Source organism: Canis lupus, chromosome 29, assembly GCF_011100685.1.
Source record: "Canis lupus familiaris isolate Mischka breed German Shepherd chromosome 29, alternate assembly UU_Cfam_GSD_1.0, whole genome shotgun sequence".
NCBI lineage: Eukaryota > Metazoa > Chordata > Mammalia > Carnivora > Canidae > Canis > Canis lupus.
In genome coordinates this window covers 22,739,787-22,755,645 of record NC_049250.1, presented here as the reverse complement: position 1 = coordinate 22,755,645, position 15,859 = coordinate 22,739,787, and the positions used below count along the sequence as shown (strand labels likewise).

At 33.9% G+C, this 15,859-nt stretch overlaps 1 protein-coding gene across 13 annotated transcripts in view; it reads left to right on the top strand.

The window, feature by feature from the left end:
• Positions 1 to 15,859, top strand: part of STAU2 (staufen double-stranded RNA binding protein 2) — a 296,823-nt gene that overhangs the window by 22,327 nt on the left and 258,637 nt on the right. For 4 of the 13 annotated variants that reach the window (XM_038579540.1, XM_038579535.1, XM_038579531.1 and 1 more), the window contains one exon: positions 15,713 to 15,858. The exons of 3 other annotated variants lie outside the window; for them this stretch is intronic. In XM_038579540.1, coding sequence (XP_038435468.1) covers positions 15,745 to 15,858 — 114 coding nt within the window. In that variant the 5' untranslated portion in view covers positions 15,713 to 15,744. Of the gene's footprint in view, positions 1 to 751; positions 928 to 15,712; position 15,859 lie in introns of those variants that run through there. 6 more of the 13 variants (XM_038579537.1, XM_038579538.1, XM_038579539.1 and 3 more) reach the window with 3 other exon arrangements.

Below are 15,859 nucleotides of genomic sequence, written 5' to 3'. Positions count from 1 at the left end.
TGAAGAAATAAAACTCACTACCTAAATATGAGATGATACTATATATAGAAAACCCAACGGACTTCACCAGAACCTTTTACAACTAATAAATGAATTCAGTAAATTAATGGGATACAAAAGCAACATATGGAAATCTGTGGGGTTTCTATAATGAGTTACCAGAAAGAGTAATTGAGAAGGCAATCCCATTTATAATTGTATCAAAAAGAATAAAGTACCCAGGAATAAATTTCACCAAGGAGGTTTAAGACCTATACCCTGAAGACTAAGACACCATGAAAGCAACTGAAAAGGATACAAAGATAAATACATTATCATGCTCATGGACTGGAAGAATTATATTGAAATATCCATAACACCCAAAGCAAGCTGCAAATTCAGTGCAATCCTTATAAAAATTCCAGTGGTATTTTTGATAAAGCTAGACCAAATAATTCTAAAATTTATATGGAACCACATCCTCACCAATACTTTTTTCCTTTTCTCCTTCCTTTCTTCCTTTTCTTTTCTTTTTTGATTAATGATCATTCTGATGGGTGTGAAGTGCTATTTCATTGTGGTTTTGATGTGCATTTTTCTGATAATTAGTGATGTTGAGTATCTTTTCATATGCTTGATGGCTATTTGTATATCATCTTTGAAGAAATGTCTATTTGAGTTTCTTGCCTTTTTTTAAAAATTGAGATTTATTGCTGTTGTTTTTGAGAGATCAGAATTCTTTATATATTCTGGATATTGGTTCCTTATCCAGATAGATGATTTGCAATGGAAACAACTTTTGAGAAGCAAAATCTGGGAGAATTTATTTTCAGCAGATTTGCACTACAAGAAATCTTAAAGGAAGCTATTTAGACAAAAGGAAAATAACAGGTGGAAATTTGGATCTGTGAAAACGAATGAAGAGTGCAAGAAATGATAAAATATGGGGTAAATATAAAATATATTTTCTTCATTTTTAAACCTTTCAAAAGATAGTTATTTAAAGCAAAGATAAGGGATCCCTGGGTGGCGCAGCGGTTTGGTGCCTGCCTTTGGCCCAGGGCGCGATCCTGGAGACCCGGGATCGAATCCCATGTCGGGCTCCCGGTGCATGGAGCCTGCTTCTCCCTCTGCCTGTGTCTCTGCTTCTCTCTCTCTCTCTCTGTGTGTGTGACTATCATAGATAAATAAATATTAAAAAAATAAAGCAAAGATAATAGTGAATTAGTGTACTAGCATACATGAAAATAGATTGATTAACTGATGTCAGTAGCATGGAGAATGGTACAGGAGAAAGGGAAGTATAGTATTTTTAGGTGCTTATACCCTATGTAAAGTGGTATAATATTTGAGGGTATATTTTGTATATTTTAGAACAAATGCTAATAAAAAATAAGGAAAAATAATTTATAAGCCCATGGTGGGAGATGAAATTGAATATTATAAACTGATCAGTCCACAAAAAGGCAGGCAAAAGTGAAAAAAGGAGTAAACAAGAGATATAAACAAGAAATGGGACAAAAATAGCAAAATAATAGATTTAAATCTTACTCTTTTGATAATTAAATATAAATGACCTAAACAATCTAGTTACAAAGTAGTATTCAGATTGATTGGCTAGAAAAGCAATACTCAAATATATGGTGTCAAGAAATTTATGTTGAATATAAGGGTAAAGATTAAAAGTACAAAGATTGCATCTGGCTCATATGTAGTAAGAGGGACTCTATACTCATCATGAAACAATCCCGTGCTCCATAAAACAGAGTACACAAAATGTAATTTTGAAGACATTGCACATGAGGCAGTGATGGTCAGTGATTCTTGACTGGCAAGAAACAAGTGAGGTAAGCCCTACAATGGCCTGAGCCTACCGCACTGAGAGACTTCCAGGCACTGAGAACTGAGGTGTGGAGCTTGGCACATTCCCCTAGTTGAGGAAATGTTGCTCTGGAATTGAATCACAAATTATAAAAGCAAGAGAACAAAATATTTCCAAATCACTTAACTATATCCCAGAACAAAGTTCAGAAAGATTCATAGGAGTGGGAAATAAAGAGTCCCTGGGTGGCTCAGCAATTTAGCACCTGCCTTCGGCTCAGGGTGTGATCCTGGAGTTCCGGGATCGAGTCCCACATCGGGCTCCATGTGGAACCTGCCTCTCCCTCTGTCTCTCTCTCTCTCTCTGTCTCTCATGAATGAATAAATAAAATCTTAAAAAAAAAAAAAAAGGAGTGGGAAATACCAGCATGCAAGTTGAAATTCATAGTGCATGTCATTCAGATTCCCATATATGCCTAAAAACATGACCCATAATGAAAATAATCATAGTGATACAGAATTGACATAGATGATGGAATTAGCAGAGGATGTTAAAACTATTCACTATAATTATACTCCATATGTTTAGAAAGTTGGAAACATGTAAGATGCAAAAAGATCCATATAGAACTTTTAAAGATGAAAACTCCACCTGAGATGGAAAGTATACTGGATGAGAAAAATAGCAGATTAGACCTTGCAGGGAAAAGATTAATGAACTTGAAGGCATAGCAATAGAAACCATCTGAAAGAAACATACAGAGGAAAAAAAAAGGGGGGGAAACATCGATTAGCTGTAGGATACCTCAAACAAATATATAAATAGAGTTCCTAAAAATGGCAGGGTACATAAAAATGTATTTCCAGAAATAGTGGTCAAAAACTTTCCAAATACATTTCATTAAGATGAAACTATAAACCCAAACTTTCCAAATAAGTTTTATTAAGATGAAACCATAGGGAAGTTCAGTGAGCTACTAAGTATAAGAGGTAAAGAGGAAACTACACCCAGGTATTCAAATTACCAAATACAAGTGATAAAGAGAAAAATCTTAAAAGGAGTTAGAGAAAAAGACATGATCAAGTTGTGCACATAGAAACCAAGATAAAGATAGTATTAGATTTCTTGTCAGAACCAATATAAGCAAGAAATCAGAGGAATAGCATCTTCAAAATACTGAAAGATGAAAAAGTAATCTCCCTAGAATTCTATATTTGGCAAAAATTTGTTTCAGAAATAAGATGAAAAAATTCATTTTCAGACACAGGGAAGCTGAAGAAATTAATTGCTAACACTTCCTCCACTACAAGAAAATTTTATTGTATCTTATTTTATGATTTTACTTATTTGAGAGAGAGAGAGAATGCATGAGAGAGACTGAATGAGCACGAGCATAGGGGAGGGGCAGAGGGAGAAGTAGACTCCCTGCCGAGTGGGGAGTCTGATGCAGGAATAGATCTCAGGACCCTGGGATCATGACTTGAGCCAAAGTCAGATGTTTAACCAACTGAAATACCCAGGTCCCCCTTCAGGAAAATTTTAAAGTATGCCCCTCAGACATAGGAAAATGGTATCAGTTGAATAATTATAATAAAAAAAGAACATAATAAATGGTAACTACTTGGGTAAATATATAGAATTTCTTAATCTTTTTAAAATGTAATAGTTTTAGGTAAAAATATTAATGAGATACTGTATGGTGTATAGCATACATAAAGTAAAATGTATGATAATAGTAGCTTAAAGGGTGAGGGAGAAATGAAGTATAAGATTCTTATGCTCTACACTGGGTGGTGGTTTTAATATCTCTTAAAGATAGACTGTGATAAAGATATATATTGTAGGGATCCCTGGGTGGCGCAGCGGTTTGGCGCCTGCCTTTGGCCCAGGGCGTGATCCTGGAGACCCAGGATCGAATCCCACGTCGGGCTCCTGGTGCATGGAGCCTGCTTCTCCCTCTGCCTGTGTCTCTCTGCCTCTCTCTCTCTCTCTGTGTGACTATCATAAATAAATAAAAAATTAAAAAAAAAAAGATATATATTGTAAACTCTAAGGCAGCCACTAAAATAAATCATAACTAAGAAGTGAAGAAAAGCAGATCATGTCAAATAATCAAACAGAAGTCATGACAATATGAAAAAGGAAAGATCAGCTTGGACAAATATAAATAGCAAGATGACTTGTTCTAATGAGCAAGATGAAATGTTCTAATGAATAATAGCCACATTAGATACATAAATGTGAATATATTCTGAATACCCCCATTCAGAGGCCAAGATTGAGTAAAAGGTAAAATTCAACGATATACTTACTACAAGAAGCACTTTTAACTAGAAATACAAATAGATTAAATGTAAAGAGTGGAAAATGATACAGTGTGGTAACCTATTTGAAAGAAACTTGGAGTGAGTTTATTAATTTCAGACAAAGGAGATTTCAGTATTATCTGGGATTAAGGTTATTTCATAGTGATAATGGGGTCAGTTAATTAAGAGGACATAGTGGGTTTAATGTTTATGCACCTAATAACTGAACTTCAAAACATTCAATACTAAATTAATAGAAATGCAAAGACAAATTCACAACTATAGTCAGAGATTTCAGTAACCCTTTTCAATAATTGATGTAACAAGTGGACAGAAAATTACCAAAGGTACAATTAAGTTAGATGCTACTGTGAATCAGCTTCACTTATACCTAGATTTACAGAAGAGCAGATTACATATTTGTTCAAAAGTTTACAGAACATTTACCAAAATAGAACTGTGAAAGAAGTCTCAATAAATTTAGAAGGATTCAGTTCATAAAGAATCTTCTCAGACCACAGTGGAATTTTTTTTTTTAAGATTTTATTTATTTATTCATAGAGACAGAGAGAAAGAGAGAGAAGCAGAGACACAGGCAGAGGGAGGAGAAGCAGGCATCATACAGAGAGCCCGACGTGGGACTCAATCCAGGGTCTCCAGGATCACGTCCTGGGCTGCAGGCGGTGCTAAACCGCTGCGCCACTGGGGCTGCCTGACCACAGTGGAATTAAATTAGAAATCATTAATAGAAAGAATCTTGGAAAAATTCCCAAATATTTGGAAATTAAATAGCATGCTTATAAGTAATCTGTTAGAAGAAGAAATCAAGTGGGAAATTGGAAAATATTTTAAACTGAATGAGAACAAAAACAACATTAAAGATGCTGCTAAAACACCATCTATAGAGGGAAGTCTATAGCTTTAAATGTCTACATTAGAAAATAAAGATCTCAAATAAATAACTTCTGTTTCTGCTTTAAAAAAGTGGGAAAAGAAGAGTAAATTAATCCCAAAGGAAGTAGAAGAAAATAATAGATAATCTGAATAGCCCTCTATGTATTAAATAAATTGAAATTGTAGTTAAAAATCTCCTTAAAAGGAAAACTTGAGGTCTGGATCGTTTCACTGGTGAATTATGTAAAATGCTATAAGAGGGAATAGTATCAATTCTACATCAACTTTTTAAAATTATTTGAAGTAGAGGGAATATTTTCCAAAGCCTGTGATGCTAGCATTACTGGGAAACCAGAATTAAACTTCAGAATAATACAACTTGTGAATATAGATGCAAAAATCTAAACCAAATTTCAGCAAATCAAATTCAACAGTGTATTAAAAGGTTAATATGTCATGACCACTTGACGTTTATCCCAGGAATGCAAGGTTGGTTTAACCAAAAATCAATATAATTCACATTTACAAACTAAAAAGTAAAAATCATGATCATCTCAATAAATGCAGAAAAATCATTTGAGTAATTCATAACCATTCCTGATTTAAAAAAACCCAAAACAACCTTTAACTAGGAATAGAAGTGAGATGCCTCAATCTGATAATGGACATTCATGACATACCTCATTTACTGACATTGTACTTAATGGTGAAAGATTGAATACTTTCTTTGTAAAATCAGGAATAAGATAGAGATGTTTATTTTCACCAGTCTTACTCAGCGTTGTCTTGGAGGTTCTAGCTAGTGTAATCAGGGAAGCAAAAAAAGATAAATGTTATTCACATGGGAAAGGAAGGAGTAAAACTATTCTTATTCACAGGTGACCTGATTGTCTATGTTGAAAATCTCATAGAATCCCATTAGCACTAATTGAATGAGTTTAGTAGGTTGAAGTATATAAGATTAATTTACAAAACTCAGATGGGTTTCTGTGAAGTAGTAAGAAACAACCATAAATTGAAATAAAAATTACCACTTAAAAATATAAAAATATGAAATACTTATTGATATATTAAAATATGTTAAAATTGAAAACTACAAAATACCATTGATAGAAAGTGAAGGATACTGGAGCACCTGGGTGGCTCCGTCAGTTGGTTAAGTTGTCTCCCTTTGGTTTACTTTGGTCATTAAGCCCTGTGTAGGGCTCCCTGCTCAGTGGGGAGTCTGCTTCTCCCTCTCCCTCAGCCCCTCCCCACCTGTGCTTGCTCTCTCTCAAATAAATAAAATCTTTGAAAAAAAGTGAAGCTACCTAAATAGAGACGGTTGATACAGATTCTGTATTTTGAATTAAACTATTTGCTAAAATATTTGTAATCCCGAGGCACCTGGGTGGCTCAGCCAGTTGTGTCTACCTTTGGCTCAGGTCATGATCCTTGTCGTCCTGGGATTGAGCCCTATATCGGGCTCCCAGCTCAGTGGGGAGTCTGCTTCTTCCTTTCTATCTGCCTCTCCCTTGCTTTCTCTCTCACATTCTCTCTCTCACTCTCTTAAGTAAATAAAATCTTAAAAAAATACATATATATTTGTAATCCCCAAATCAATACTTGCAGTGCTTTGCAGAGTGGCACAAAATTTGAGTTTCCCAATGTATAGTCTGAAATGAGAATGAACAAGGTGACATTCTGTTTTCTTGTTTTAGTTCTCATGCATTAAGCCAGTGTCCTTTTCTTGGTCTATTCAGTGCCACAATTTTAGAATTTTTGTAGTTTTTTTTGTTGTTGTTGTTGATTTAGTTGTTTAAAATGGTTCCTAAACATGATGCTGAAGTGCTGTGTAGAATTCTTAAGCACAAGAAAATTGTGATGTGCCTTATAGAGAAGGCACATGTATTTAGATAAGCTTAGTTCAGGCAGGAGTTAGAATATTGTAAGCTCTGAGTTCAGTGTTAATGAATCAACAATATTTACTAAGTAGTGGAAATACACAAAAGACAAGGTTACATATTGATTGAGAAAAATACTATGACACAAGTTTATAGGAACTTCTCTTTTCTCTAGCAGCAGTGATAATTCACTGTTCATGGTGACATTATAAAACATAATTATCATTGATATATTATTATTTCAATATTGAGAATCAACTGTATAGCCTGTACATGAGTTAGAAAACTCAATTTTGTTAAAATGTTGATTTTCATCAAATTAATCTGTGTATTCAAGGTAATTTTTCCCTAATCCTTGCAGGCATTTTTGCCTAAAATAAAATTCATATGTAAATGTAGGAGCTTAGAATAGCCAAAACAAGTGTGAAAAACAACAGTGTTGGGGGGACTCTCTTACCTAATTTCAAGAAATATTATAAAGCAACAGTAAAATTAATTAATTGGCATTAAAAATAGACAAATAGATCAATGAAAAAGTCCAGAAATAAACCCATTTACATACCAATGACTGATTTTGACAAAGCCATAAAAAGCAATACAGTGAAAAATGTAATAGCATTTTTCACAAATAGTGCTTGAGCCTTGGATATTGATCTACAAAAAATGGAACTGAATCAATATTTTGCACCATGTACAAAGGTTATTTCAAAATGGCTCAGAGACCTAAATGTACAACCTTAAACTATAGAGCTTCTAGAAGAAAATGTAGGAGAAAATATTTGAGACTTTCAACTAGGTAATATTTCTTAGATACAACACCAAGAGCACAATGTGTAAATGGACAAATTGATAAACTAGGTGTTACTAAAATTTAAGTCTGCTCTTCAAAAGACCTGGTAAGAAAATGAAAAGAGATGCCAGATTCTGGGAGAAAAATCTTTGCAAAACATGCACCTGATTAATGACATATTTAGAATATATAAAGAACTCTTCAAATAAAACAATAAGAAAAATAACCCAATTTAAAAAATAGGTAAAATATTCAGATGGATGCTTCATTACAGGATAAATACAGATAGTGTGGAAAAAATGAAAAGATCAACACATGTAGTCATTAGGGAAATGCAAATTAAAATCACAGTGAGATACCATTACACAGCTATTAGAATGGCTAAAATTAAGATTGGTCATATCCAATGTGGTAAGGTTACACCATGTTTTAGCATTGTTTAAATCCCAAGGTGACTTCATTTGTAAGTTAGGGATTGTAGACATGGCACTTACGGCCTGCTTTGAATCAGGTCCTTGAGCATCTTACTGTTTTTCAGAACCTTGGTGGCCCGGCAAAGACTAGCAAAGCAAAGACAGTAGCAAATAGCGTCTAATAAGACTTTTACACTATAAACCACTCCCTACTTTTGGAATGGCTTTGTAAAATATTTTAAATATAAGTTTATGTATATATATATTCATCATAAAAAGGTAAAACAATGTGGTACTTCAAATAGAAAGTGAGGATTTCCTCTGTTCTCTGCCAGTTGCCTGCATTTCTTCTTTAATACATAGATGCCTGATTTAAAAAAAAAAATCGGGCAGTAAGCTCCCTGTTTTTCATTTAACATTTGTAACATTTCCCATATTAGTGCATAAGCTCTGTATCTCATCTTTTCAAGGTTGAACGTCCCATTGTAGTTTATTTAATTAATTGTTGATGGATAAATATTTAGCTTGTCTATAGTTCTTGAATTACAATCTTGCTATGCAGATTGTGACTGTATATAATTTTTTTAAAGATTTTATTTATTTATTCATGAGAGAAAGAGAGGCAGAGACACAGGCAGAGGGAGAAGCAGGCTCCACACAGAGAGCCCGATGCGGAACTTGATACCCCCGTCTCCAGGATTAGGCCCTGGGCCAAAGGTGGCGCTAAACCACTGAGCCACCTGGGCTGTCCATGTCACGGTATATTTTATGTGAGTTTTCCCGTAGTATGAATACATAGATAGAGAATTGCTGTTTTATTTTATTTTATTTTATTTTATTTTATTTTATTTTATTTTATTTTATTTTATTTTATTTTATTTTATTTTTTTGAATTGGTGTTTTAAAGATAGATGCAATTGAAACTTTTTTTTTTAGATTTACTTATTTATTTTAGAGAGGGAGCATGTATGCAGGAGTTTAGGGCAGACAGAGAGGGAGAGAAACTCAAGCAGATTCTTCACTGAGTGCAGAGCCCATCCTGGGGCTGAATCTCACAACCCTGTGATCACAATCTGAGCTAGAACCAAGAGTCAGAGGCTTAATTGACTTTGGGAACAAGTGCCCTGCAATTGAAACTTTAATCGGTATTGCTGAATTGCTCACCAGAAAGTTTGTCCTAAGTTGTGTTTGCATCAGCATAGTTTGTACCCATTTTCCCACAGCCTTGCCAATACTTAATATGATCATTTTGTCATCTTTACCAGTTTAATGTGGTAAATTACGTTTCACTGGAATTCAGATTTTTATCTCTTTAGACATTAGTTTTTTGAACGAATGTATACTCAAATTATATTGTGAGTCGATTGTGAGTGCATTTGCCTTTTTTTCTGTCAGATTAAAAAATTTTTTCTTTTTATCATCTTTGTATTTTATGGGTGTTAGCAATTTTTCTTTACATGTTGCAAATATTTCTCTACAGTTTGTATACTTTTTAAGGATCATTTGTGATGTGTTTTGCTTGTATGGGAGTTTTACATTTTTATGTTATTAAATCTGCCAGTTTATGCCCTTATGACTTTTAGGTTTCCCTTCTTATCTAGAAAAGCCTTTTATCTTTCAGGATTATGATATTTAGCTAAATTTTCTTGTGCTTTTGTCATATTTTATATTTTACATTTTAATATTTATGGAATTTATTTTTGTGTTTATATGAGGTAGGAACCTAAATTTTTCCCAAATTGGTAGACAATTAGAACAGTTTGATTCTTGGGTAGTGGTTTTACTTGGACAACCTTATAATCTAACTTAAAGTTATATGGTTTGTTTCAGTTACAGATATAGATAGGAAGTCATCTTTCTCCTACAAGGCAAGAGCATGTGGACTCTTTGCACTTTTATATTACTGGATAACTATATGGATTGAATGAGATGATGCAACTCTTTTGCTCTTTTGACTTTTTTTTTCCTCTTTTGACTCTGGTTTTGTTCCCCCCCCCCCCCCCCCCCCCCCCCCCCCCCTTTTATTGGGAATTAGAATGAGTCACTTCCAATAGCAGGACATAGGGGAAGGGAAACCAGCAAAGAAACTTAGAAACTGTGTCCAGGTCATTTCTGGGATCAGGGATGGAAACGGATTCTTCTGTGGAGAGACTTGCCTTGGCAGGTGAGGTAGATTATGTATTAGCAACAGCTCTGGCTGCAATTTAACTACCTTAAAAATGTTGCTACTCTAAGTTCTGGCTTAGGAAACTTTTGGTGTTTTGGTGGATTCTGTTCAGTTTTTTTCTGCTGTTTCCTTCTAGGCATTCTGTTTTCTGCTAATGATCCACTTTTATTTGCTGGAATGTGATGTATGTTATTTGCTTGCTACTGCATGTGTGCTATGGACAAGCTTGAATTGTCTTTCTTTCTTCTACCCTTGCTAGCTTGGTGAATTCCTACTTTACTTAGTTAATCTAACCACCATCTCTTGAAACCTGCCTTTCAGTACCTCCTTCACCTAAGAAGTTCCTATAACAGCCTTATTATAGCACTTATACTGTAGATTTGTTTATTGTATGTGCCTGTTTCTTATACCATTCTGGGAGCACTTTTGGGACAGAGATTATTTTTTTTTTAAAGATTTTTTTTTATTCATGAGGAACACACAGAGAGAGGCAGAGACATAGGCAGAAGGAGAAGCAGGCTTCCCAGCAGGGAGCCCAATACAGGACTTGATCCCAGAACCCTGGGATCATGACCTGAGCCGAAGGCAGATGCTCAACCACTGAGCCACCCAGGCGCCCAGGACAGAGATTTTGCTTGTTGATTGAAAACTCTCAGCTCCATTATTTTGGTATAGTTTAAAGATTGAAGTTCCAGAGAGTCAGGACATTTTATAAAAATATAAAAGTTAGGGTATATCTCAAAAAGAAGAGTATATATATATATATATTTAAATTATTTATTTATGCATGAGAGACACACAGAGAGAGAGAGAGAGAGAGAGAGGCAGAGACACAGGCAGAGGGAGAAGCAGGCTCCATGCAGGGAGCCCTACGTGGGACTCGATCCCGGAACTCCAGGATCATGCCCTGGGCCGAAGGCAGGCACTTAACCACTGAGCCACCCAGGGATCCCCAGAAGAGTATATTTTTTGTTGAATGTGCTGTTATGGTTGTTAAAGGATCTATTTACTAGTGTTACTTATCAAAGTTATAGTGAAATTTATACAAATTATATGAAATTTAAACAAATTTCCTATCAACAGAGAATATTCCCTTAATGCAAATATGAGAAATCTTAAATGTCTTTTATATCGCAATTGGGAATTTTTCAGTGGAAACAAACTTAGGATGTCATAAGTTAGTGGAAAAAATAACACATGATTTTTACAGAATATTAAAGAAGTCTATTTGTATGAATAAAATCAACTCATCCTAACAGAACATTTTAACTCAGAATATTTTGGCTTGGAGGACTATGAAAAGAAGTTTATGAAACTGTATCACTTTTCATAATTTGATGGTGGTGTCTTAACAAATTGTTTATAATCAGAGTAATAATGGATTCTTATCATTGTTAACAGTTCTTGCATCATCTCATTCAGTCCATACAATTATCCAGTAATACAAAAACAACTATTATTTCTATTTTACTGTCTAGGAAAGTGACCTTTAAATACTTTCTTTAAGGTTATATAGATATCAGTAAAAAAGTGGCAGAGATATCCAAAACAGGCTCCTAACCATCATATGGCAGTTGCTCTCTCAAAATAGCAGTCTTAGATTGTGAAATCCATTATCATTAATTTTATTTACTTCTAAGTAGGTTTCTATCCTGGCCACCAAAATTACTTGAAGCCTATTTCAAAATATCTTCAGTGAACACATTCATAGGTCCTTTGACAATATATACTTATGCAACTGTGTATGTATTTCTCACTTTTTTGCACTATTGACTTCTCTAAGAAGTTATATGTGAATTAAGTTTGTAGATTTCAATTTTTATTATTTATTTATTTATTTATTTATTTATTTATTTTTTATTTATGATAGTCACAAAGAGAGAAAGAGAGAGAGGCAGAGACATAGGCAGAGGGAGAAGCAAGCTCCATGCACCGGGAGCCCGACGTGGGATTCGATCCCGGGTCTCCAGGATCGTGCCCTGGGCCAAAGGCAGGCGCCAAACCGCTGCGCCACCCAGGGATCCCAGATTTCAATTTTTATAGGTCAATTTGTTTTATAGTTTTACAGATGCTTTATTAAAATTTTGGTTTAATTTTTAAAGAGAGATTTATTATTTGTTTAGAGAGAGAGCAAGAGCCCATGCCTGCAGGATTGGGAGAGGGGCAAAGGGAGAGGAAGAGAAGAGAATCTCAGATAGACTCTCCACGGAGTGCAGAGCCTCACATGGGGCTTGATCCGTGACCCAGAGATCATGACTGGCCTGAGCCAAAAGTCAAAAATTGGTCACTCAACCAACTGAGCCACCCAGGCATCCCAAAGATTTTGGTTTAATTTTTTTTTTGGTTTAATTTTTAATTATTATTCTGTCACTGAGCTCTGTCAAGTAGTTAATATTAATAAGATTCCTGATTAAATAGAGGCATGCTATTTATTATTTATATATTTAAAAGATTTATTTATTTATTTGACAGAGAGATTGAGAGAGAGAGAGAGACAAAGAGCATAAGCCGGGGTAATAGCAGAGAGAGAGGGAGTAGAGAAGCAGGCTCTCTGCTGAGTAGGGAGCCCGATGGGGGCTCCATCCCAGGACCCTGGGGTCATGACTTGAACCAAAGGCAGCTGCTTAAGCAATTGAGCCACCTGGGTGCCTATTGCTATTTAAAATAAAGTTTTAATAATTTTGTAAAATAAATTACAACTACGACTAATTATTTTTAAATTTACCAAATTTAAACCTTTAAATTTTAGTTATAAAGCTTTATCTAAGTGAGATCCTGTGCATATTTGCACACCTTTCACACCAAAATTTGAGCTACACATTGAAATGTTTTATTGGATTCGTGTAATTTTTATGAAACAGAAAGTCAAAGTTAAAAGAATATAAGCTTAACACTATGGTATTAGTTGACATTTTCCTTTAAGGGATTTAGATCAGGTTTTCTTACCAAACAAGTATACAGAACTATAAACTTATCATTTTAATCACATTTTAAAATATTAAAAACCTATGCTATTAAAAATTTTCACTATAAAATTATCACATTGTATTTGTTATGCTACTATTTTTTGCATATTAGCAGATGAATATATAGCATTGCTGAGTTATGAAAATTGTACAATGGTATAAATGCTATGTAAGTGTTAGATGATTTTTAGCAGAATTTAATATTTTCTCATTTTTAAGAAATTGTCATTTTTCTTTGCTTTTTGATATAGATACGGGTATCTGTGTTATCTCTTGTACTTGAGTTATTTAATGCCCTGGTATGCAAGGACCAAAACTGATTGTAGCCCAGGTCACTTTGTATTTTATGTGATGACTGACTTTCTGGTACAATTTAAAAAATTTACAGCGGAGTGAGTAAGATGCAGATTTCCTCAAACCTCTCTTGACTTACTCTTGCCTTTTTTGTGCTGTTTCAAAAAGTAATAATTACTAGTTTTGTTTGTTTGTTTTGCAGGCCACTTAGAATGGTTTAACTGTAGAATCCACTGTCACATGGGGCTTGATCTGTATTGCCCCTACAGTTGGTTGCTTAGGTTCTTTCTTCTTTTACTTGTGCCTTTCTAGGTATTTATGTAGTTTTTTAATCAAATAATTTCTTTTTTTTCAAATAATTTCTTAATCATAATAATTATGATTGAATTATTATATTAAATTATTGATCCTGAAAAGAGTATGAAAAAGTTAAGAGTACTGTTTTGTTCATTAAACTTGCCATAGAAAGTTTATAAAGTTTCTAAAACCCCCTACTGCCATTCATTTAATGTATTCTCCACACATTGTGACTAGTTTAAATAAGCAGAAAGTAAACCACTTGCATGTTTTATGCTTAGGTTTTAAGATGTTTCTTAAAAATCTTAACCTCAAAACAACCTGTGAGTTAATAAGTAGGATAGATTTATTATCCTTATCTTAAGGATAAAACATAGAAGGCTTAGTTAAGTAAAAATCACTAAGACCTTGCAGATTAGGGAAGAATTTCTTGAACAAGACATGGCAAGCACAGACTACAAAAGAAAAAGTGATAAATATAATACATAAAATAATCAATAGAAAGAAGGACAAGAGCTGTTCCCAAAGAAGGAACCCAAATGATTGATAACATGAGGTGATTAGCCTCAGTAGGAGAATGGGAACGCAAATTAAAATAATAGTGGGGAAAACCAAAACTAATAGTGGGATACCATTTGTCAAACAAACATCAGATTGTCAACAATTAAAATACCTGACCATATTTTCAGGGCTGAAGGAAAGTGGTAATTCTTGTACTGCTTGAGGAAGGTAATTTGGTACAATCATTCTAAGTGCCATTTGACAGTGTGTTTTGATTCATAAGAGTAAGGAATTGAAAGAACCTAAATGTCTATCAGTAGGGGAGTGGATTAGAAAACTGATACGGTATTGTGATGGAAATTGTACAGCAGTTAAAAGTAATGCAATGGGTCTATGTAAGTTATAACATAAAAAACATAATGAAGAGTGAAGAGAGTAAGTCGTGAAAATTATATCTTTTTAATATTACTATTAATGTGGCTACAAAACCATGTATATCTCAAGACTGTGTATTTTTTCATGGATATACATATATGCATATAAATGTATTTTAAAATATTCCAGAGGAATATATTCTAAATTCAAATAGTAGTGGTTTCTAGAAAGTATAAAGGGAACTTAACTGGAATATAATACTTTTTCTTAATAAGACTTAAACATGGAAAATACTAATTTCAGTTCTAGGTGGTAAGAACATGAACATTTGTTTAATTATACTTTCTACTTCTTTTAAAATTTTGTTAAAAAAACAAAAAAGGAAGTTACTAAGAAATAGTAGTTGGCAGAGCAAGTACGAGCTTAGACTTGATTCCCAAGTCTAGAGCTCTTCCAATTAATATGCTGCCTCAAAATTAGAAGAAAAAGAAAGATCAAATGATAAAATAGGTAGACAGAATTTAGTTTTTTTTTTTAAAGAATTTATTTATTCATGAGAGAGAGACACACAGAGACATAGGTAGATCCCAGAATCCCAGGATCACGCCCTGAGCCAAAGGCAGATGCTCGACCACTGAGCCGCCCAGGTGCCCCAGTCAGAATTTAGTTTTTACAGTAATAAGAATCAGGAGAATTTTGTGTTTATGCTAAAATTTTTTCAGAGGAAAGTTATAAGCTAAAAGTTATTATAATCATATTATTTAAAAATCTTTAAGCATGCTGTTATCAAAAAATGTATAGAGAACAACTTAAGTACTTAGGGAAAAAAATTACCTTAATTTATTGTTTAAAATGTGATACGTATTTCTGTTGCATGTAATGGAAGACTTTAGAGGATTTGAATTTTTTTATATAAAATTCATGAAAATAATTTAATCCAAATTTTCAATCTAACTTCAATCTAAAAAAGTCAAAAGTAGCTTTTCTTCCATTTTGTAAAGTAATTCTTCACAAAAACTTTACAGCCTTTTTATTTACAGCTTCTCTCCAAGATAAAATGGCAAACCCCAAAGAGAAAACTCCAATGTGTCTGGTAAATGAGTTAGCCCGTTTCAATAGAGTCCAACCCCAGTATAAACTTCTGAAAGAAAGAGGGCCTGCTCATTCGAAGG